We start from the raw sequence: 24,986 nt of genomic DNA, 5'->3' as shown, positions 1-24,986 counted from the left end.
TGGATCCCTAGAAGCTAAGAGATGGAGAAGAGTTGTTCTGTTTTCATGGAGAGCTGAGTTCAGATCTCATCCCTACCCCTTGCAAGCTCTGGGACCTTCTGCTAATTCCTTCTCAGTGCCTCATTTTTGACATCTGAAACAAAGACTGATAATAGCATCTATTTCCTAGGGCTGTTAGGAGGATTGGAAGAGAAAAGCACCTGCAGTGCATCTCATGGTGCTTGGTATACAGCAGGTGCCCCATTCTTGTTAATTGCTACCCTTCAGTTATTATTATGACACATCAGGTGGCGAAGTGGGGAGGTCACTGTCTGACCCAAAAGTCACCTCTTTCTGAAAACCAGCTTAGCTGCACTCTATGAAAATTCATGTCTGAAACCCCGACTCCACCCTGGGCTCTAACTCAGCTAAGAGACATCTGAATTGACACTCTGCCTTTCTCTGTTGCTTTCTGCTGAAGCAGTACACCTCTCTCCTGTTTCCCATCTATAATGTGGGTGCCAGGTGAACTCTATGTTCCTGGGAGTATGTGCATCTCTTCCCAACCTAGCCCCTCTGGGGTTAGGGGCTGAGCTAAGCAAAGGTGACTTGAAGGGAAGAGCTGACATGGCTGCACATTTAATTATCAAAGACCTGGGTCGGGTACTGGTGGGCTGAGCCTCCACAGGCTGTTTCTTAAGGAAACAGAGTTCAGGTATGTCACATGGCTGGTCTTGTAGGAGCTGTGATGAGGCAGCTGGTGGGACGGGACTTTTATCTGAGAGAGGCCCCCAGGAGCACAGAATAACTACTAGTAAACATTTGCCCTCCCTGTCCCAGGAATGACAGTGTGTTAAAAAGCAGAGATATCACTTTGCCCACAAAGGTCCTTAGAGTCAGAGCTATGGTTTTACCAGTAGTCATGTACGGATGTGAGAGTTAGACCATAAAGAAGAGTAAGCACTGAAGAACTGATGCCTTTGAACTGTGGTGCTGGAGAAGACTCTTGAGAATCCCTTGGACAGGAAGGAGATCAAACCAGTCAATCCTAAAGGAAATCAACCCTGAATATTCATTGGAAGGACCGTTGCTGAAACCAAAGCTCCATTACTTTGGCCACCTGATGCAAAGAGCCAACTCACTGGAAAAGACCCTGATGCTGGGTAAGATTGAGGGCAAAAGGAGAAGGGGGTGACAGAGGATGAGGTGGTTAGATGGCATCACTGACTCAATGGACATGAATTTGAGCAAATTCCAGGAGATACTGGAGGACAGAGGAGCCTGGTGTGCTGCAGTCCCTGTGGTCGCAAAGAGTCAGACATGACTTAGAGACGGAACACAACAATCTCAGGAAGGAGGATGAATGGGCAGATATTAGAGAAAGACAGATTTGGTCTCCACATAAGAATGACCCTTAACATGGTGCTGGTAAAGAGTACCAGGCATTTTGTAGGTGAAGTGCTTCCTGTCCCCAGAAGTGCACAAGCTGATGCTGGCTAAGCCCCTGATGGGGATCACATGGAGAGGATGTGGGGTGTCTTTGGACCCTGAGACATCAGGACTTTGGAGAGACCACCAGTTGCCTCTACCTTCCCAGGCATTTGCTTCTCAAGCCACTTTCAGCTGGCACAGCTAGTGCGCATCGTTGGGCCTTGGCCACGGGCCCAGGAAGAAGCAGGGCCGCCTCTGCATGGAGGCTGCTGTTTGCCTTGGCTCCTGCCTGCCCAGCCGCTTCCTGGCCCTGCCCTCCTGTGGCTTTTGCTTCATTAGCTCATCGCTCTAGGTAAAGCCAGGCCCTGGGGCCCTGGATGGCACAGTGGGCACAGCCTCTGAGGCGTCAGAGCCCCCATGCCTCCCTGCTGTCCTCCTGGGCAGGCTAGTGTAGCCCACAGTCAGGGTGAGTCAGGATGGTCATTCAGGTTCAAATAGGAAAAGCTCTCAGGATAGACTGAGGCACAGGGGTGGGGGGTGTCATAGCTTTGGGACCCTGCAGCAAACTGGCAGGGCTGAGATGGTAGCTGGGGACCCTGGTCCCCGGAGCATCACTGTTCCCTGGCCTTCGGGAAATGCTGCCATTTAACTCCTGGCCGCTCTGGCCACAGTGCAAGGGCAGCAGCCAGGTGGGCTTAAAGTCCTCAACAGCTGTGAACTCTGCTTGGGACTCTGATGCAGGAAAAAGTCCTCTTTGATATCTGCATCATCACCCCAGCCCTACCCCCACCCCCACCCCCGCACCTCCTTGTGGATCACCAAGCTGGGAGGCGGGGACATTTATGCTCTTCTAGTTCATCAGCTTCATTTTGTAAAAGGGGAAACTGAGGTCCAGAGAGCAGACTGACGGATCTGGAAGCATACAGGCATCAGAGAAGCCAGAGGCAGAGTCCAGTCCCCTGGCCCCCGCCCTATGGGTCCGGCTGAGCTCTCTGGAAGGCATTTGGGCCCGCCTCGCTCCTGGGGGTGCCAAGGGCCCACTACAGCTGTGGCAGATGGCCTGGCCCAGCCGGGGCACTCAGAGCCCTGCACACCTCACGGTTCTTCTGTTAACCTTAGATGGAAGCCCTGCTAGGAGCAGCTCTTCATCGTCTAGTCTTTTCAGGAAGACCTGCATTTCTGGCAGATTAACCACTCATGGTGGGAGGGGGTCAAGGGAGTGCGGGCCCAGGATTTCTACTCCCCAGCTTGGAGGAGGCTTATGGCCTCCACTTCACATTGTTTGTTCATCTGTTTCGCTTTACAGTCATTTGTTTTACGTATACACCTGTGCTCTTGCTTGGCCAGGCACTGTTCCAGCTGCCGGGGAATGAAATGATGAACTAGTCCTTGGAAACTCCTGGGGAGCTTTAAAAACTACTGACGCCATCTCCAGAGATTTGATCCAGTTGACCTGGGTGTGGCCTGCGTACTTCAGTTTCTAAAGTTGCCTGTATCCACATGGAAATTTCTTTTCCAGGAGGAGGAAAGCTTGTAGAAGGGATGTGGCTCTAAGAGGATGCTTGTGAGCAGAGCATGAGTGAAGGCAGGCCCCGGTCAGCGGGCACAGAGCAGCATTCACCCTCCGCCGGGCTTTCCCAGGCGCCGCACCCCAGCGGGCATGGCCTGGCTCCCGGGAGGCTCTGCTGCTGGCCTGGCAGGGTCCTGAGCACCCACGTGGAGCCCAGACCCTGCATCCCAAGGTGGCCGTCTGGGAGTCACATCTCCTTTGCTTGCCAGGGATTTCCTAATCTCAGATCTCACAGCCGTGTTTTTAGAAGACTTGTTTTGTCCTCGTTTGTAAATATTTAAAATCTAGAGAAATAGAGACAGCCACAGGTCACACACGTCAGTTGTCTCCTGTCTGCGGGGTGTTTTCAGGAGCCTCCATTGCTGATGAACCAAATGCCCTTTCTGCTGATGCCTGGTGGTTGGCATGCTTTTCCCTTGAGGCAGTCTTATAGACACAGAGTGGGGGGCTTTCAGCCTGGGAGAGGGCACAGGGCCCAGTGTTTCAGGTGACTGATTTAGAGACGGCCAGGTTTTCCCTGGTAGCTCAGATGTTAAAGAATCCCTGTGTGTGCTTAGTCGCTCAGTCATGTCCAACTCTTTGTGACCCCATGAACTGTAGCCCGCCAGGCTTCTCTGTCCATGGGGATTCTCCAGGCAAGAATACTGGAATGGGTTGCCATGCCTTCCTCCAGGAGATCTTCCCAACCCGGGCATCGAACCCAGGTCTCCCACACTACAGGCAGATTCTTTACTGTCTGAGCCACCAGATGGTAAAGAATCTGCCTGCAGTGCAGGAGACCCGGGTTTGATCTCTGGGTCAGGAAGATCCCCTGGAGAAGGGAAAGGCTACTCAATCCAGTATTCTTGCCTAGAGAATTCCATGGATAGAGGAGCCTGGCTGGCTACAGTCCATGGCGTTGCAAGAGCTGGACACAACTGAACAACTAACACTTTCAGTTTTTCAGGAAGAAAGCCAAGCGTGGACCCCAGGTCCCAAGTCTGTCCCCAGCTCTTCCCCGATGCCGGGCATCCCAGTCACAGCCACACCATGTCTGTGCCTCCCTGGCCATTCCCCAGGCCCACCTCCGCCACTCTACTGCTCCACTTACCCACCCAATTCTTCCTCTCATTCTCATTGCAAGGAAGTATCTAAACTCTCTGCTTTTCTTGGCTGCGAGGATAAGGGAGAGGTCACTGCGTGACTCTAGGGCCCCATCATTACCCAGAGGGCCCCGCAGTGACAATGTCGGCTTGGCGTCCTGTTCAGCTCAGCCCTCAGCCCTTTCCCAGGCTCTAGGTTCCTCCTGGGCTTTGACTGCAGCCAGTGGATTCAGAGCAGAGGTGGGGCTGGCTGGGCTGCCGCACCGGGGCCCCCCAAAAACACACTTCAACCCCCCCACTCCTCTTTCACAAATCCTCAGACCAGACCCTCCTTTCCTCCCCCTTACCCCACCCCATATTCCCTCCCTTCCCCCACCTGGCAGCCCAGACCCCAAATACCCCACTCAATGGTGGGGTTTCATGTGTGACTTTTCCGGGTGTCGCTAACCTTTAGAAGACTCAGGCTTAATAGTTTTGGTCCTCCAGAGACATGTGCCAAGTACAAGACATTCAGTAGAACTCGAAACCAAAACGAGGGCGACGGAAAGCGCAGGAAGACGGGGCTGGGTTTGGGTGTGTTTGTGTAATGTGCCATATGTCATTTTTTATTCACATAAAAACATCTTTCTTGAAGCAATAGGAACCCACTCGGCTGTTGCTAACCAAATACCAAATGTTTCCTTTTTCCTCTCCTGCTTCTTCCAAGAGGCGGGCTGTGAAGAACTGCCGTTATCCGTGATGCTATCTTGCCTTTCAAACGTCAGACAGCCTTTTCCTCAGAGCAGACGCCCGATTGTTTTTCCCAGCGTTGGCAGGAATTTTTGAAAGAAAGCTGTTTATCGTCTTAGACCTGGAGGGAGGGGCTCGAGGCCTCAGTCTGATCCAGGCTCCTCCAGTCTCTTTTCCTCAATTGCCTTGGGACCTACTGGGACCCTTGCCCCCAGCGAGAAAAAAAGAAACAGAACAATAAAACCTGGTATTTCAGTAAAATGATGTTTAATAAAATAAAAGGAAGCAAAAGGAAAGGAACGGAACCCCCAGTTGATAGAGAGATGGCTCCAGGAATCACTTTTGGATGCCCACCCCCGCCCCCCACTCCCCTCCTTGTACAATAAACATGTGGTTTCATTTCCAAGGGCTCCGGTGTTAGCATTTCCATTTCCTCAGGAAGCTCTCTTGCTCTTACTTCTGAAATGGAACGTGCATTTTCTTTGGCCCAAGTTCAAGGAGTGCCTGGGGCGACAACGAACACAATCCCAAGCTGGTTTCGGGGTCGGCACCCCCTCCCACCCGAGCCGTAACTTCTCCTGGCTCCTCCTCCTCGGAGGACTGAGGCTACGTCGGGAGGGGGGTGGCAGCCTCCGTTGCTTGGGTCTGTAGCCACAGGGGAGCCATGCAGTCCCACAGCCGGAGTTCTGGCTTTCAGCTGGGAAAAATCTGGTGACCCTCCAAGCATCCACATACCACAGGCTCTTAATTAAGAAAGTATGTTCCCATCTCATGTCACTCGAAAAGAATGAAAACAGTGACAGCATTTGTTTATCTTCACTATCAATATCATTCCTATTTCTAAGTCCACTGGGGGTCATGAGTCTTGCACGAATTGACTGTGGGTTGTGAGATTTTAACCCCATCCATGTGCCGAGGGGACACGTGTGGCTTTTCTCTGAGAGAGAGGCTTGGAGGAGGGGGAGAAGGGCCACAAAGCCCTGGCCCCTGCCTTTCCCGGGGCTCAGCAACGACAGCTTTCGTCAGGAGGAGTGGCTGGGTTTTGCCATCTCTGGTGCTAATGCAGAGTCAGCCCTCATTTCACTGGCTGCATCCCATTTCCTTTCTAAATCTTCCAAGTCTTGCAGAGGAGAGGTGATATCCGAATGGCTACCATTTGTGGTGGTGGTGTTGTTTAGTCGCTATCTCATATCCAACTCTTTTGTGACCCTACAGACTATAGGCCTCCAGGCTCCTCTGTCCATGGGATTTCCCAGGCAAGAATACTGGAGTGGGTTGTTGTTTCCTTTTCCAGGGGATCTTCCTGACCCAGGGATTGAACCCATGTCTCCTGCATTAGCATGCAGATTCTTTACCGCTGAGCCACCTGGGAAGGCCTACCGTTTGTGTAGCACCTGCCATATGCTGAGAATGGCCTGGATGCTCACGTGTGTTGTTGATCCTCTGACTGCTGTGTGATTCAAGAGGTGCTGGGCCTCAGGTTCAGGGACATGTCCAAGACTGGATAGCACGTTAGTCCATTTGGGCTGCTACAGCAGAATGCCCAGCCTGGGTGGATTATAAACAACAGGGTTTTGTTTGTTTATTGTGGGTTTTTGGCGGGGAGGCCATGAGGCTTGAAGGATCTTAATTCCCAGACCAGGGACTGAACCTGGGCCCTTGGCAGTAAAAGCATGGAATCCTAACCCCTGGATCACCAGGGAATTCCCATAAACAACGGAAGTTTATTTCTCACAGTTCTGGAGGCTGGAAGTCCAGGTGCCAGTTCATAAACGACCATCTTCTTGCTGTGTCCTCCCAGGGAAGACAGGGTGAGGGGGCTCTCTGGGGCCTCTTCTAAAAGGGCAAGAATCCCATTCATGAGGGCTCCACCCTCATGACCTAGTCACCTTCCAGGCCTCACCTCCTAATACCATCACACTGGGCATTAGGTTTCTACCTATGAATAGGGGGAAGGGACACATTCAGTCTCTAGAGAAGGAAATGGCTACCCACCCCAGTATTCTTGCCTGGAGAATTCCATGGACAAGAGGAGCCTGGCGGGCTACAGTCCATGGGGTCTCAAAGCTTTCGTGACTAAGTGAGTGAAGCACCACCACCACCACATTTAGTATAGCAGGTGTCCTGTGCAGTGGGCCTGAGGGCTGGGCACCGCCAATGGCTTATTGTGAGGACAGGCTGGGAGACACAAGGGGCTCTGAGCAAGCACCCACACATCCCAAAGCGGTGATGAGGAGGGGGCCCCTTGTCTTGGGCCATCTGTCGTGTGGCAAATCTGTGTGCACGTGTTGGTGTGCTTGCACATGTGTTCTCAGACAGTGACCTTCACCATCAAACAGATTTACCTGCTGAACCTCCCAGTTAACACTGTGCTGACTGGGGTCTCTCTGTGTCTCGCCTCTATCCCCAAGCAACCTGTTCCTTCCTGTCCATTTTCTTTTTCCTTTCTTTCTTCTTTTTTTTTTGGTGGAGGGTAGGGCTGTGCTGCCCGGCTTGTGGAAACTTAGTTCCCCAACCAGGGATTGAACCTGTCCCCCTTTCATTGGAAGTCTGGGGTTTTCACCACACTGGACTGACAGGGAAGAACCTATCCATTTTCTTTAAGCCATTCTCTCTCTCTTTTTTAAAATGGAAGCATAATGGATTTACAATATTGTGTTAGTTTCAAGTATACAACAAAGTGAATCAGTTATATATATATATTTTCAGATTATATTATATTCCATGGGCTTCCCTCGGAAATGAACAGAGACCATCCTGTTGTTTTTGAGACTGTACCCAAGTACTGCATTTTGGACTCTTTTGTTGATTGTGAGGGCTACTCCATTTCTTCTAAGGGATTCTTGCCCACAGTAGTAGATATAATGGTTATCCTAACTAAATTCACCCATGTCTGCCCATTTTAGTTCACTGATTCCCAAAATTTTGATGTTCACTCTTAATACTGTTTGACCACTTCCAATTTACCTTGATTCATGGACCTAACATTCCAGGTTCCTATGCAATATTGTTCTTTACAGCATCAGACTTTACTTTCACCACCAGACACATCTGCAACCGGGCATTGTTTCCACTTTGACTCAACCTCTTCATTCCTTCTGGAGCTGTTTCTTCGTTCTTCTCTAGTAGCATATTGGGCACCTACTGACCTGGGGAGCTCATCTTTCAGTGTCCTATATTTTTGCCTTCTCATACTGTTCACGGCATTCTCAAGGCAAGAATACTGAAGTGGTTTGCCATTCCCTTCTCTAATGGACCATGTTTTGTCAGACCTCTCCACCATGACCCATCTGTCTTGGAAGGTCCTATGTGGCGTAACTTATAGTTTCATTCAGTTAGACAAGGCTGTGATCCATGTGATCTGTTTGGTTAGTTTTCTGTGATTGTGGTTTTCATTCAACGGTTCTATGAAGAACTACAAGACCTTTTAGAACTAACACCAAAAAAAGATGTCCTTTTCATCGTAGGGTACTGGAATGCAAAAGTAGGAAGTCAAGAGATTCCTGGAGTAACAGGCAAATTTGGCCTTGGAGTACAATATGAAGCAGGGGAAAAGCTAGCAGGGTTTTGCCAAGAGAATGCACTGGTCATAGCAGACGCCTTCTTCCAACAACACAAGAGAGGACTCTACACATGGACATCACCAGATGGTCAATACTGAAATCAGATTGATTATATTCTTTGCAGCCGAAGATGGAGAAGCTCTATGCAGTCAGCAAAAACAAGACCAGGAGCTGACTGTGGCTCAGATCATGAACTCCTTATTGCCGAATTCAGACTTGAATTGAAGAAAGTAGGGAAAACCACTAGGCCATTCATGTATGACCTAAATCAAATCCCTTATGATTATACAGTGGAAGTGACAAATAGATTCAAGGGATTAGATCTGATAGAGTGCCTGAAGAACTGTGGATGGAGATTTATAACATTGTACGGGAGGCAGTGATCAAAACCATCTCCAACAAAAATGCAAAAAGGCAAAATTGTTGTCTGAGGAGGCCTTACAAATAGCTGAGAAAAGAAGAGAAGCTGAAGGCAAAGGAGAAAAGGAAAGATATACCTGTCTGAATGCAGAGTTCCAAAGAATAGCAAGGAGAGATAAGAAAGCCTTCCTAAGTGATCAATGCAAAAAAAAAAAAAAATAGAGGAAAACAATGGAATGAAAAAGACTAGAGAGCTCTTCAAGAAAATTAGAGATACCAAGGGTGCAAAGATGGGCACAATAAAGGACAGAAACAGTATGGACCTAACAGAAGCAGAAGATATTAGGAAGAGGTGGCAAGAATACACAGAAGAACTATACAAAAAAGATCTTCATGGCCCAGATAACCACAATGGTATGATCACTCACCTAGAGCCAGACATCCTAGAGTGTGAAGTCAAGTGGGCCTTAGGAAGCATCACAAAGCTAGTAGAGGTGATGAAATTCCAGTTGAGCTATTTCAAATCCTAAAAGATGATTCTGTGAAAGTGCTGCATTCAATATGCCAGCAAATCTGGAAAACTCAGCAGTGGCCACGGGACTGGAAAAGATCAGTTTTCATTCCAATTCCAAAGAAAGGCAATGCCAAAGAATGTTCAAACTACCGCACAATAGCACTCGACTCACATGCTAGCAAAGTAATGCTCAAAATTCTCCAAGTGAGGCTTCAACAGTACATGAACTGAGAACCTCCAGATGTTCAAGCTGGATTTAGAAAAGGCAGAGAAATCAGAGATCAAATTGCCAACATCCATTGGATCATAGAAAAAGCAAGAGAATTCCAGAGAAACATCTAATTCTGCTTCACTGACTATGCTAAAACCTTTGTGTGGATCACAACAAACTGTGGAAAATTGTTGAAGAGATGGAAATACCAGACCACCTTACCTCCCTCCTGGGAAACCTGTATGCAGGTCAAGAAGCAATAGTTAGAACTGGACGTGGAACAATAGACTGTTTCAAAATTGGAAAAGGAGTACGTCAAGGCTGTACATTGTCACCCTGCTTATTTAACTTGTATGCAGAGTACATCATGCAAAATGCTGGGCTGGATGAATCACAAGCTGGAATCAAGATTGTGGGGAGAAATATCAGTAACTTCAGATATGCAGATGACACCATCCTTATGGCAGAAAGTGAAGAGCCTCTTGATGAAGGTAAAAGAAGAGAGTGAGAAAGCTGGCTTAAAACTCAACATTCAAAAAACTAAGATCATGGCATCCAGTCCCATCACTTCATGGCAAATAGATGGGGAGACAATGGAAACAGTGAGAGACTTTATTTTCTTGGGCTCCAGAATCACTGCAGATGGTGACTGCAACCATGAAATTAAAAGATGCTTGCTCCTTGGAAGAAAAGCTATGACAAACCTAGACAACATATTAAAAAGCAGAGCATTACTTTGCCGACAAAAGTCCATATAGCCAAAGCTATGGTTTATTCTTTAGTCATGTATGGATGTCAGAGTTGGACCATAAAGAAAGCTGAGCACTGAAGAACTGATGCTTTTGAACTGTGGTGTTGGAGAAGACTCTTGAGAATCCCTTGAACTGCAAGGATATCATGGAAAGTCAGGCCTAAAGGAACTCAATCTTGAATATTCATTGGAAGGACTGATGCTGACACTGAAGCTCCAATACTTTGGCCACCTGATGCAAAGAACTGACTCACTGGAAAAGACCCTGATGCTGGGAAAGATTGAAGGCAGGAGGAGAAGGGGACAACAGCGGATGAGATGGTTGGATGGCATCACCAACTCAATGAACATGAGTTTGAGCAAGCTCCAGGAGAGGGTGAAGGACGTGGAAGTCTGGTGTGCTGCAGTCCATGGGGTCACTAAGAGTCAGACACGACTGAGCGACTGAACCACAATAGCAAGAACAACAACAGGCTTCCCTGGTGGCTTAGTGGCACAGAATCTGCCTGCCAGTGCAGGAGACACAGGAAATGCAGCATCAATCCCAGGGTCAGGACTATCCCCTGGAGGAGGAAATGGCAACCCATGCCAGTATTCTAGCCTGGTAAATCCCATGGACAGAGGAGGCTGGTGGGCCATAGTCCGTGCGGTCACAACGTGTTGGATATGACTTAGCAACTAAACCACCACCACCACCACCGTGAATCCTACCCCCAAAATTTAGACATCTTTTGATCATACCTCCTGGGACTCAAGTTATTTAACCTCTTTAACGTCTGTATCTTGCCTCTGATGAATACTGTCGAAATAAACATGGAAATTCAAATTCCTCTTTGAAATACTGATTTTAATTCTTTTGGATAAATACCCAGCAGTGGAATTACTGGATCGTATTCATTTTTTGAGGAACCTCCATATACTTTAAGCCATTCTTGAAGGTTCCCTGCAGTGGTCGCAGACCTAGCCCTGCATTTTTGCCATAACACACTTGTCTTAGCCAAGCACTGTGGCTTCTCCTGGCGCCTCCTCCTAGCCTCTGGCCCTATTTCTCTGGCTTTGACCTTCTCCTTCCCCAGCACTCAGCTTCTCTCCTATGCTTGATAATTGGCATTGCCTTTGGCAACCCCGTCCCTCTCGTTCCCATGCTCCGGTGAGCCCTCCCATGGGCACCACCACTGAAACTCCCCCAAGTCAGGAGAGCTGTGTGTGCGCCCCTCAGCTGCGGCGTTTCCTGTAGCCCTGCCCTGCAGCTTTGCTCACAGTTGAGCAGTGACCAGCCCTACCAGTGATCTTGCTTCCGTCCTGCCTCAGCGGGGCAGGTAAGCAAACTGCTCAGACAAAGACAAAGCCTGGGGGAGGGGAGCCTCCTTTAAAGGTGCCCCAATAGTCCTCGGCATGCAGTGCCCAGAAGGGGCTCAGCCAATGTCTGTGAACTTGCTAAGAGGACATTGGTTCTGTCTGAGGCCCCTTTGGCAGGAATTCGGCGTGCTGGGGCAGGACGGAGCGGCGCCCCTGTCTTCCCCGGCCAGTCGTGGGCATGCTTGGGAGGTGTCAAGCCCTTGAAGAAACAAATGACACATGTGGTTTTCTTAAAGCCAGTTCAGTTAGGCTTCTCACCAAAGCAGGATTGCAACCGCACCGGCTGCGCTCTCCCTGCCCAAAGGCCGGGGCTTGAACCACAGGTGGGAATGGCTCCCAAACCAGCGACCTCTTCTGTAAATGTCTCGGACTCACTGCTCCCTCCCCATTTTTGTCCACCTTGCCATGCACTGCACTTGAATCATTTGTGCTCTCTAGAATCACTGAGGCTCCAGTGGGACAAGGAATCCATTCCAGTCTCCTTGGCCTTGGGGTCCAGCCCTTTCCTGTCTGAACCCAGCCTGCCTTTCCAGCACATCCCCCACCCCCCAGCCCTCCCTGGTGCAGTCTGCCCCTTGACCCAGGGCACTATAAGTTCAGAGCTTAGAACAGGCTTTCTGGACCCCCTGTCCATTACCTTCCTCTAGATATGCTTCAGTTTTCTATGTCCGCCAGACCAACGCTACTGCAGCCAAGGTCGAACGTCACATAACAAAGACCACACCCCTAATCTTGGTCTTAGCTGATGGCCAGCTGTTAACCCCAAGCCTGCTCCTGGATCATTAACCCACCAGTGGGTGTGAAGTGTGTCTCCTCCCATCCACTCATCCACACCATCCACTCCCACCAGGTGTTCAGTTCAATAAGAGTGTATGAAAATTGAAGGAACCTTCTGGTATCATAAAGCAGGAAAACTTGGAAGAGAGTTTGTTGAATGAAGGAAGGACCCCAAAGAATAGGCTGGAATGATTAGATGATTGGTGAATACTTTGGGGTCAGGGAGCCCGATGCCCCTCATACCTTACGTAACAGCAGGCTCTTTCTGTCTTGGAGTGAAAGATCAATGAGCGATGTAGCCAAAGGCAGAATTTTCATGTTCAGAAGAGCTGGTGTGTATGTGTGTGTGCCTGCCTGTGTGCCCATCATCCCAGGGCCTCCCAGTCTGAGAGAGAGACTCAGAGGCCAGAGAGATCCCTGCCCTTCTGTGCTGGGAACTCTTCCCCACCAAACCCCTCTAGGACACCCTCGGGAGAAGGGCTATGGGCATTTCTACAACATGCCCAGCTTCCACAGAAACTGACCAGGAAGGATCTGCTCTGAAGATGTATTGATATCACAGAGCAACTTATGCTTTAAACCGCAGTCTCCTCTGACTTTCCAGAAGTGACCTGCCCCTTGGGCTTGCTCTTGACACATCAAGAACTTTGATCCGCACCTCTTCCTGTCTCCTCGATCAATCCTCAGATTCCTATTCCTTGTTCTGTGGCCCCCTTCTCTGTCTCTAAAGGAACTGCAGACTTTGCCCTTCGATCTTAGTGGTGGTTGCACTTCCTTAGAGGACAGGTCCGTTTATCTTTATTTCAAGTTAAGGAAACATCCCAGTAGATGCTTGCTAATCCTCTTCTTTCTTCCTGGGCTCCTGGCACATGGCTTTCTTGCCAGGGATCCTCCGTACAGCTGGGAGAGGCACAGTCAGAACTAAGGTGCTGACAGCTTGTGTTGGAATCACGTGGTGTTTACTGTGCTGTGAGTTTACAGCATCCTTGTTTCCATACTGACAGCACACGCCATATGGAGAGAGAAAACCCTGTCAGATGAACCCTTGAGGAATCGCAGTGCGGTGCATGAAATCTCATAATTGCTTTCAGAGATGGGGAGGGCCCCTCACTCGAATCGCATCAGCGATGGGGGTGCTCCCTGCCATAATTGAATAAAATGGAGTTTGACATGAGGTAATTTACTTTGTTGTGTGTTGGTGCCGGGGAAGCTCAGCTGATCAGGGAAGGATGAGAAAGTTTGTTTTCTCCCCTCGGGGGATCAGGCTGAGAGGGAGGCAGTGAGAAGGCAGGCTATGTCTGTAGGGTGTTGTGTTAACAGGTGCAGGCCCCAGACTGGTCACCCTCCTGTCGCTGATGATGACCTGACATTTTATTACTGTCACTTGGGATCTTGTCTGCTCACCCAAACACACTCCACCTTTCCAACGGAATCCAACATCCCTGAGATCTGGGATCGTGTCCCATTCCCCCCATCCCTTTATGCCCACCGATCCTGCCACACCCCGAGGTGGGTTAAATGTTTGTTGGAGTGGCTATTCCCAAACCATCTGTGCATGGAAAGGTAGGCTGAGTGAGGCAACAATTCAAGGCTAGTTTCAGCCCCCAAACCACTTGAGGAGGGGCCCAGGGGAGACTTGCAAGGTGTCTCATCTTTGTTCATCAACGTATCCACTCAAGAGAGAATGGGAAGGTCGTGAGTGCCTTCTGCACATGGTATACTGAGAACAGCTGAAGTGGAGGTGTCAGTCGTGTCCGACTCTGCAACCCCATGGACTGTAGCCCGCCAGGCTTCTCTGTCCATGTAATTCTGCAGGCAAGGATACTGGAATGGGTCACCATTTCCTTCTCCAGGGGATCTTCCCGACCCAGGGATGGAACCTAGGTCTCCCGCATTGCAGGCAGACTCTTTACTGTCTGAGCCTCCAGGGAAGACCCAAGAGCCAGTGGATTCCTTCACAAACAGTTTGTGCCCTCAGGCAGTTTACGCAGGAAAGGAGAAGTGGGCTATAAACTCTCCAGCCCTAGTCACTTGCTCTTTGGGTTTATGGTTGTTTAGTCGCTAAGCGGTGTCTGACTCTTTCGTGACCCCATGTACCATGTAGCCCTCCAGGCTCCTCTGTTCAGGCAAGAATACTGGAATGGGTTGTCATTTCCTTCTCCAAGGGATCTTCCTGACCCAGCAGACAAAAACACAACACCACTGGGTTAAGCGATAGGTGGATAAGGGTGCAGGTGGAGAGCAGGCCTCAGTCAGCTGCCTTTGGGGTCTCCTATGATATTTTGCAGTTCTAGGCTTCTCTTTCTTACTCTTTCTCCTATGTTGGCTTCACTCTCCATGGGCTCTCGCTGTCTGGTGGGAAAGACAGTTGTGTTGGCTCCTGACTGACTAGTCGTAAGACCTTGTCATCCCAGAGGGGTACGTGTTTCTTTTCTGGAAGTTCTAGCAAAATCCCTGGAAGGACTTCCAAGGCCCGCTGGGTCACGTGCCCTGAACCTATCAGTGTGGCCCTGAGACAGGACTCTGATTGGCTGGGACAGAGTCACATGCCCCTCCCTGAAGCTTGGGAGGAATTGTTCCCTTAGAACCATGGGCTGGAATTTTACAGACTCCGGGGAGGAGGTTCCACAAAGGATGGGGAAGAGAACAGACCCTAAACTGCACTTCCATCATTATAACACATGGGGCATATTAACCAATTCCTATGTTTCGGGCTCTAGTCTGAGGCTTTTTTCTGCATTGTCTTATTTAATCCTCATGCTGGTCCTAGCTGCTGCTGCTAAGTCACTTCAGTCGTGTCCGACTCTGTGCGACCCCATAGATGGCAGCCCACCAGGCTCCCCCGTCCCTGGGATTCTCCAGGCAAGAGCACTAGAGTGGGTTGCCATTTCCTTTTCCAGCGCATGAAAGTGAAAAGTGAAAGTGAAGTCGCTCAGTCGTGTCCGACCATTAGTGACCTCATGGACTACAGCCTACCAGGCTCCTCTGTCCATGGGATTTTCCAGGCAAGAGTACTGGAGTGGGGTGCCATTGCCTTCTCCACTGGTCCTAGCAGATAGGTGCAGTTATCGTTCCCAGTTTACAGGTGAGGAAACTGAGGGATAAAGTATCAGGTCATCTGCCCCAGGGCACACAGGCAGTGAATAGTGAGGCTGGGATTTGAACCTGGGCTTAGCTTCAGAGCCCTTGCTCACAGCCACCAATCTCCCTACAAGTAAGGGCTGTACCTCCTGTGGATAAACTCTTTGGGTATGAAAGTGAGTGGGGGTGATGATTTTCTTCCCATCTTACTGTGTTTCATATCACCAGGGAAACCCCCTCTAAAGGGATGATTGTCCTGGTTCCTCCTGTACACTCTACAAGGATTAGTCTTTCCTGTCTTCTGGATAGCTCTCCTAAGCAGGTCTCCCTCACCCTCTTCCTGGTTTCCCCACAAAGTCATCTGACTTTTCCTGGTGCAGCTGCAGAATCAAGGGGCTCATTTTCAGTGCTCTAGGGGATCCAAGGCAAGGTGTCTCAGCAAGACCTTGGAGCATCTTTCTGGCCAGAGAAAGCCTCTTGCAGAGTCGTTGCAGGAAGAGCCAGAAGGGGCCCTCCCATCTTCCCTCCAACGCGCATCTTCATGTTACAGAGGAAGACAAGAGCCCAGAGAGGGCAGATGTGTTGCTTGGAGTCACATAGCAAGTCACTGACTAGAACCCTGGTCTCCAGGCCTCTGGCTTTGATTCTTACTCTGTCTTTCTTCTTCACAATTCTCTTGGCTACTCAGTAGCTGAGGACTAGTCACTTCCTGCCTCTGTGCCTCTAGCTCCTTAGCTGGAAAATGCAGGGTTTTCATAATGTGAAGCACTTTAAGACTGGGCTTTGCTTCAATAGGGCAAATACGATTTTTTTTTTACTGTGTTCATTAGCATGTTTTGAATTATAAGTCATTTAAAAAGTTTTTCAAATTGTCCTAAACAATGCTCATAAATAAGCTTTTCAGATGTGGTTTGGGCTGCAGGTTGCAGGCATAGTGTGATCCAGATTCATGACTTCACCAGAGCACCCACTCATAATTTTCCCAGCTCTGACCTCCTCTCCATGTGAATGTCATCTTCACAGCAGCTTGGTACGCAGTATCAAGATCTCTGCAGCAGACCCTGGCCTCACACACTGTACCCCAGCACCAGAGGAAGAGAGAGCACCCTGGCTTAGCGTGCCCAGGCAACATCTGTGGTTCATGCGGATTTTAGTGGCTTGGTTTGCATGCTCTGCTCCCTTATCCAGTCACTGTAACCAAGGAATGTGACATGCTAATCTGCCAGCTAGGGACACAGTCATAGTGCCAGGAAGTGCTAGCATCTTCACACAGAATTCAGGGCATTGAACAGGGAGTGGACTGGAGAGTAGAGACAGGGTATTAACTCACCCCTTTTTCTACCCTGATCTTGTCCCTCTGAGTCTGCAGAGCCTGGAGATGAGTAAGGGGTCCTGAGAGTTTGCCAGTCACCTTGCTGCATCCATCTGGGATGAGGATCCAGACGCGGGTTGATAGCTCTGCCTGGCCCTGTCTGAGTCTCACCGCATTCTTCTTTTCTTTTCTCCAGACCGAGATTACTGCAGTTTATGTGACAAACAGCCAATCGGGAGGCTGCTTTTCCGGCAGTTCTGCGAAACCAGACCTGGGCTGGAGTCTTACATTCAGTTCCTGGACTCAGTGGTAAGTCCCTGCTCCTGAGTGGGGAGCTTTTGGTCCTCTGTGATCAGTGATGGTTTTCGTCCAAGGGAAAAAATAAAGACCTTGTGACTTAGATGGATGAAGCATAAACTTGTCGCTTAAGAAGCTGCCAGTGCACACTTTGAGAATGCAGGCTTGTCTCCAGGTCATCACCTGCTGTGTTTGTTTGTACACTTGTGTACCATCTGCTTCTTCACTAGAATGCAAGTTCCCTGGGGCCAGGACCCTGGGCTTGCAGTTCACTCCTGCCTAGCATTATACCTGGCCCATACAGCACTCAATATTTGTGGGAGGAACATGTGTTGGCCATTTCAGGATGATCTGTCAGCTGCTGGCTGCACTGTCTGCTGGCATACCCAGACATGACTGACACCATGGGGTCTTCCTTCAGATGTACTGGTCATCCATTTGTTCAACAAATGCTATAACAACTATTAAAAAGAATGCAGTAATGCCATTTGCAGCTACGGGGATGGACCTAGAGATTATCATGATAAGTGAAGAAAGTCAGAAAGACAAATACCATATAATATAACTTATATGTGGAATCTTAAAAAGATATGAATGAACTTATTTACAAAACAGAAATATACTCATGGACATAGAAAACAAACTTAATGATTATCAAAGGGGAAAGGGGGGGGAAGGGATAAGTTGGGAATTTGGGATTAACAAATACACACTACTGTATATAGTTTCTTCCCTGGTGGCTCAGTCGGTAAAGAATCCACCTGCAATGCAGGAGATGGGGGTTCGATCCTTGGGTTGGGAAGATCCCCTGGAGAAGGAAATGTCAACCCACTCCAGTATTCTTGCCTGAAAAATCCCATGGACAGAGGAGCCTGGCGGGCTACAGTCTATGGGGTCGCAAAAGGGTCAGACACAACTTAGCGACTAAACCATCAACAGCATCTTTCCCCAAGTCCCCTGGACTACCAGCCCTGACATGATCCCTGTTCCAGTGACCAGGAATAAACTAGGAATTTGGTATTATCAGATACATACTACTGTATATAAAACAGATAAACAACAAAGACCTACTATATAGCACATATAACCTATAATTGAAAAGAATCTGAAAAAGAATATGTATGTGTGTGTATATATATAACTGAATCATTTCTCTTCACTGAAACATTGTAAATCACCCATACTTCAATTAAAAAAAAAAACAAATGTTGATTGATCTGCATGAGTTTTTAGAACAGGACATAGGAACATGCAGGAGTTTCTTGGCACTTGCTCAGGAGGTTAGGACACCTCACCCTGGGCCTAGGGGGTCTATCCAAGGAAAGTGGACAAGGAGTGGGGAGATGAAAGATGAATCATGGTCAATCGTGAAAGGAATGGGGTCATCTGGGCCCCCCTTTCCAAGGCAGGGGGTGGAGGTGCTGTTGTTTTCTAGAGGCCCTAATGCCATCGTTGGCTGCAGTCATCCTGACCTCTGGCTTGGTTTGGGGGACAGCACGATGGGGCCCAAGTTTCTGTGTCTGCTTTAGGGTTTCAGTGTGGATCTCTAGACCCACTGGTCCAACTGTCCACTGAACATCTCACTGACAGTCACATGGGCCCCTCAAAGTCAACACCTAAAACTAGCTCGGCACCTTCCCCCAGGTCCCCCATACTACTAGCCCTGACACTTTCCCTATTCCAGTGACCAGCACCCCACGTGAAATCTTTGCATTGTCCTTGACCACTCCCTCTCATCGTTCTTTACCAACCAGATCAAGGACCATGTGCCTGGCCCCTTGACATCTCCTGGCTCAGCTCCCTCCTCTCCACAGCCTCTGTCTTGGTCTCCATGCCAGTGATTGCAATAGTTCCCAACCTCAACTAGGCAGTAGAAACACCTGGGGAGCCTTAAAAAAATAACCAATGCCTGAGCTGAAGCCCAGACTCATTAATTTGAATCTCTGGGGATGGGGCCAAGTATTTTCATAACTTTTTATTATGGAAAATTTCAAGCTATAAAAAGTAAAAGTCTACAGAATAGTATAATGAACCCCCATGCACCCTTCAGCCGCTTCAGCAGTTACAGACTCAAGGCCAATCTTGTTTCACCCACATCCTCCCCACACCCCACACCCTGTAGCGTTTTGCAGCTGATCTCATTTATGTCATTTCATCCATGAACATGTCAGTATGTGTCACTAAATGATGAGGGCTCTTTAGCCAAAAAAACCACAGTACCATTAGCACAGCTAAAAAGTAATAATTCTTTACTATCATCAAATATTCGTCAGTGTTCAAATTTCTAATTTTCTCATGCTTTTTGCAAATGCATCTCTTCACAGTTTATGACCACCTCCAAGGGCATCCTGTGGTCTGAGTGTTGTGTTCTCACCCCCGTGTGTCATTTAATAGGTTCCTCTGTATTTCTTGTAAGTGGCTCATTGACTTCAGAAATTTGGTCAGATTCAATTTCAGTCTGGCAGTGGTTGGGGGCTGACTTCATAAGAGGTTTCATGCTCTTCTGCTAGGGAGCTTATAATATCTGGTGTCTTTTTGAGATGGCAGTAGCCATCGATATTCAATATCCAAATCTATTGATTAATTAAGGGTTGTGACATGGCAACATTCTAAGTCTATCATTCCTTCTTCCTTTGCTCACTGAAAAATACTTCCTTTCAATTACGGTTTGGTTCAGTCAGTTCAGTTTAGTCACTCAGTCATGTCTGACTCTTTGCAACCCCATGGACTGCAGGACGCCAGGCTTCCCTGTCCATCACCAACTCCCAGAGCTTACTCAAACTCATGTCCATTAAGTCGGTGATGCCACCCAACCATCTCATCCTCTGTCGTCCCCTTCTCCTCCTGCCTTCAGTCTTTCCCAGCATCAGGGTCTTTTCCAACGAGTGGGTTCTTCGCATCAGGTGGCCAAAGTATTGGAGGTTCAGTGTCAGCATCAGTCCTTCCAATGAATATTCAGGGCTGATCTCCTTTAGGATGGACTGGTTCGATCTCCTTGCTGTCCAAGGGACTCTCAAAAGTCTTCTCCAACACCACAGTTCAAAAGCATCAATTCTTCAGTGCTCGGCTTTCGTTATAGTCCAACTCTCACATCCATACATGTCCACTGGAAAGACTATAGCCTTGACTAGATGGACCTTTGTTGGTAAAGTAATGTCTCTGCTTTTTAATATGCTGTCTAGGTTTATCATAGCTTTTCTTCCAAGGAGCAAGCGTCTTTTAATTTCATGGCTGCAGTCACCACCTGCAGTGATTTTGGAGTCCCAAAAATAAAGTCTCACTGTTTCCACTGTTTTCCCATCTGTTTGCTCTGAAATGATGGGACTGGGTGCCATGATCTCAGTTTTCTGAGTTGAGTTGAGTTTTAAGCCAATTTTTTCGCTCTCCTCTTTCACTTTCATCAAGAGGCTCTTTAGTTCTTCTTTGCTTTCTGCCTAAGGATGGTGTCATCTGCGTATCTGAGGTTATTATATTTCTCCTGGAAATCTTGATTCCAGCTTGTGATTCATCCAGCCTGACATTTTACATGATGTACTCTGCATATGTTAAATAAGCAGAGTGACAATATACAACCTTGACGTACTCCTTTCCCAGTTTGGAACCAGTCTGTTGTCCCATGTCCAGTTCTAACTGTTGCTTCTTGACCTGCATGCAGCTATCTCAGGAAGCAGGTCAGGTGGTCTGGTATTCCCCTCTCTATTGTTTGGTTACCTCATAGTAAAGTTCGTATAGGGAGTGCTTGATTCTTTTCTTGTATTTGTGTGTTTTCAAAGTACCTAATTGGTTCACTGGCATCCTCCAACAGTAGTAATCAGAGTTTTAATGTATGGACTTAAATGTGGGACATTTTGATGCAGTGGTGCTCCATGGTTTCATTGTTGGCTTGTGGGAGCTCCTCAGGTTGGCTTCTGAGCCCTTGAGAGGACCCCAGTGGCTGCTGGTAGCCCCCATGCTGTCTGATGTGATGCTTTGGGCTCATCTTGTATGTTTTTTGCCCTACACCTAGAGTTCATCATTTCTCCAAGGAGCCCTGGTTTCTTTTCCTGGGAAATGGTACTTGGAGTCTATAGTTTGGCACTTAGGGGTGCTTGTTATCTATCATTGTTTGAATGGGCCGTTGTTTGTAGCAGACATTTGTTGTTTTTGTTCAGTTGCCAGTTGCATCCAACTCTTTGTGACCCCCTGGACTACAGCAGACCAGGCTCCCCTGTCCTTCACTGTCTCTTGGAGTTTGCATAGAGTTCATGGGGTTCTCCTGGCAAGAATACTGGAGTGGTTTGCCATTCACTCCTCCAGTGGACCATGTTTTATCAGAGCTCTACATTGTGACCGTCCATTGTGAGTGGCCCTGCATGGCATGGCTCATAGCTTCATTGAGTTACCCAAGCCCCTTTGCCACAACACGGCAGTGATCCATGAAGGAGGTAGTGGGCAATGGTAATTTTCACATCTCCTAGGACAGTACTTGGGCTTCCCAGGTGGTGCTAGTGGTTAAGAACCCACTTGCCAAGCCAGGAGATGTAAGAGATGTGGATCCCTGGGTGGAGAAGATCCCCAGGAGGAGGGCGTGGCAACCCACTCCAGTATTCTTGCCTGGAGGCTCCCATGAACAGAGGAGCCTGGCGGGCTACAGTCTGTAGAGTTTCAAAGAGTCGAACACAGTGAAGCGACTTAGCACAGCACAGGACAGCACTCTGTAAACGTTCAGGGCTGGGAAACATTGACATCTAGGACAAATTACACATTTTGAGGCAGACTTAGACCTTCCACCGACAGGCCCCTATCTTTCATGCACAGCCTCCCCTGGGTCTTTCTTGAGACCTGCATTCTGCCCCCGACCTGCTTCTGGTGGCTTTGACTCGCCACGCTGGTTGAAGCCTCTCGGGCCTGCCTCCCTCCTCTCACTACCTGCAAGGCCTCCCGGGACCTCTGCCTGGTGAATGCCGGCTCGGCCCCTATGCCCTGCTCTCAGAAACCTCCCCTGTCCGCCCTCTCTCTTCCCGAGTGCCCTCAGCTCGAGGTGCTGCTTTGACACACATCTGAGCCTCATTAGTGGTCGGTGCTGGCAGAATGGTGCATCGTGAGGGAGCTGGCCCCGGAGACAGACCACGGTGCCATGCTGGCACCCCCTCAGCTGCCAGGGAGACTGCGGGCAAATGTCTGACCCCTCTGTGCCCCATGTTTTTATCTGTAAAAGGGGACATAGTTGTACCTGATGGTGGCAGATGTGTTAAGGAGGGACTGAATGTGTTTGTACTGCTCAGGGCAGTGTCTGGCATGTCACAGGTGCCATGTATGTAGCCAGGCATGCTTTGTCTGTCTGCCTCCTCCACTAACTGGATAGCTCATCATACCTGGATACTCATAGTGCCACACCTGGCAGGTAGTTGATGCTCAAGACCCACTGGGATCTGGTGTCCGTGTCTGGAGTAGAGGGAGCAAGGGCCAAAGGGTCTAGCGAAGGGACAATCGTGCAAGACCTTGTACCATTAGAGAATTTTGATTTTGATGTCAGCGGGCAGGGTGGGGCACTGGAGGGTTTTTGAGCAGAACAGTGTCATAGTCTGATTTAGGTTTTTACTTTATTTTTTAAATTTTTTTCCACACCATGCAGCTTGTGGACTCCTAGTTCCCTGGCCAGGGATTGAACCCAGGCCCTTGGAAGTGAGAGTGCAGAGTCCTAACCACTGGACTGCCAGAGAATTCCCGATTTTGGTTTTGAAAGTTTCCCTCTGGCTTCTGTGTTGGGAAGAGGCTATAGTGGGCCAGGGTCAGAGTGGGGAGCGCTGGTGGGTGAGAGCTGGTGGTTGACATGCAGTAGGATTGGAGCATGTTCTGAACCAGAGTTAACAGTATTTTCTGATGCCCTGGGGGTGAGAGACAAGAGTTGGGGATGACTTCCAAATGTTGACCTGAACCAGTGGAAAGATGGAGTGACGGTAAGGCTGTGGAAGGCTTGTCTGGGGGAAGGTCAGGAGCTTCATTTCGGACACAGTTTCCAATGTCTACCAGACAGCCCAGCAGAGATGTGGGAGGGGTGGTAGGTGTTAGAATCTGGAGTTTGTGAAAAAGGCCTGGGCTGGAAATAGCAAACTGGGAGTACCAACCTATAGCTGGCACTTACAGCCATGGACTAGATGTGCTCACCAAGGAGATGAACGTGGATGGAGCAGCTGAGGACCAAAGAGTGAGCCTGGGACCAAGGCTCCTCCCCATTCGGAAAAGATGAGGCATCAGCAGCTTTGGGACCTGTCTGGAGAGTTGATGAGGCAGAGCAGGGCAAGGCTAAACCCAGGAGCCAGTGGAATTTTCCAGCCACGTGTCCTGTTAGACTCTTACAGTCAGCTTGAGAAGAAGACGGGGGAAGAAATCCAATGGATGCCTATTTTCATTCTGGTCGTGCAGATGTTCTGTGTTGCTGGGCCTGTACCAAGAGCTCTCTTTTGGAAAGGAAATGCAAGTCTGGCTCCCTATGTGGAAGCGACACATGCTCTTTACATTCACCTTAATGACACCGCCACTCACGAGAGGCTCCTCCATCCCCTCGAATTTGTGTCTGCATCTCTGCGAATTAGCAGAACCTTTCATCGCCCATCCTGACGTCAAACGACCAGCCTTTGGCACACCTCTTTTACGCATGAAGACTTTATTGAGTTTTCCAGGGCTGGCGCAACGCTCGTCTGAAATACCTTTTTTTTTCCTTCCATCCTGACTGGAACTCTGAGGAGGGAGGTGGTGTCATTGGGGGAGCACGCCCCTCGAGTGCTCCTGGCAGCCAGGGCCATCCACAGCATTCCCCACCTCTAGGCTGAATTTCTACCAAGTGGAGTTCAATGAAAAATAACCCATCCTTGTCGGCTCTGACATCGCCCCCCAGGAAAGACTGCTTGCCTGCACAGTCCTAACATCTGAGATTCTCAGGTTGAGCAGAAGACATGGGCTGTTTACCATGGGGCCTGGGTGATCTGGGTCAATGGAACTGTTTGTGCGTCATTCATCAGACACAGGGATGATTTGGCCCTTAGTCTTAGTTATTGAGCGGCTTCTAGGAGCCTGAGAAGGACTCCCCCATCACCCTCCCACAGAGAAATGGATTCAGTGACCCAAGTCAAGGCTTTGAGTTGATTTGGCTTCAAGGCCAGTAGGGTCTCACCATGGACCTCTTAGAGACTGACATACTTCTCTAAATTGTTTTCTGGGAGCCTTGATGGCATCCCACCTCATTTGAAACCCTCTAGTCCCCAAGCTTAGGTGGGACTTAAAGTTTTCAGGTCTCTGCTCTTTGGGGTTAGGGGAGGTTTAGCAGATACTCAACCATATTTGGGCTTCCTAGGTGGCACTAATGGTAAACAACCTGCCTGCCAATGCAGGAGACATAAGAAATGTGGGTTCAATTCCTGGGCAGGGAAAATCCCCTGGAGCAGGGCATGGCAACCCACTCCAGTATTCTTGCCTGGAGAATTCCATGGACAGAGGAACCTGGAGGGCTACAGTCCATGGGGTCACAAAGAGTTAGACACAACTGAAGTGGCTAAGCATGCATGCACAACCATACTCAACACACATTTATGAGATGTTTTCAACATATCACACTCTGTTCTAGCAGATGGAGACTATGGAGTGAGCAGGAGAAGGAAGTTCCTGCCCTTATGGAGCTTGCTTTCCAATTAAACAGAAGATTGAAAAAGCAACAAAGGGCATTTTTTAATGAACTACAAGTTCAGATACCTGTCAAGTATTCATTATCTGTCACTGGGGAAGAAATTACCTAAAACTTAACAGCTTGAAACAACAACAGGCATGTATTATCTCATAGTTTCTGTGGGTCAGGGGTGTGGGAATGGTTGACCGAGGTGCTACTGGCTCAAGGTCTTTTTAAAGGTTACGTCAGAATGTTGGCTGGGACTGCAAGTCGTCTGAAGGCTTGATCTGTTTCCAGGCTTGTGCACATGGAAACATGCGCTGGCAGG

General features: G+C 48.9%; 1 protein-coding gene across 2 annotated transcripts in view; it reads left to right on the top strand.

The window, feature by feature from the left end:
• Nucleotides 1–24,986, top strand: part of GRK5 (G protein-coupled receptor kinase 5) — a 226,675-nt gene that overhangs the window by 140,535 nt on the left and 61,154 nt on the right. For both annotated transcript variants that reach the window (XM_043475307.1, XM_043475306.1), the window contains exon 3: nucleotides 16,916–17,028. In XM_043475307.1, the coding sequence (XP_043331242.1) occupies nucleotides 16,916–17,028 (113 nt within the window). The remainder of the gene's footprint in view (nucleotides 1–16,915; nucleotides 17,029–24,986) is intronic.

Source organism: Cervus canadensis, chromosome 8, assembly GCF_019320065.1.
Source record: "Cervus canadensis isolate Bull #8, Minnesota chromosome 8, ASM1932006v1, whole genome shotgun sequence".
NCBI classification, from domain to species: domain Eukaryota; kingdom Metazoa; phylum Chordata; class Mammalia; order Artiodactyla; family Cervidae; genus Cervus; species Cervus canadensis.
This window is presented reverse-complemented; position numbering and strand designations above follow the sequence as displayed.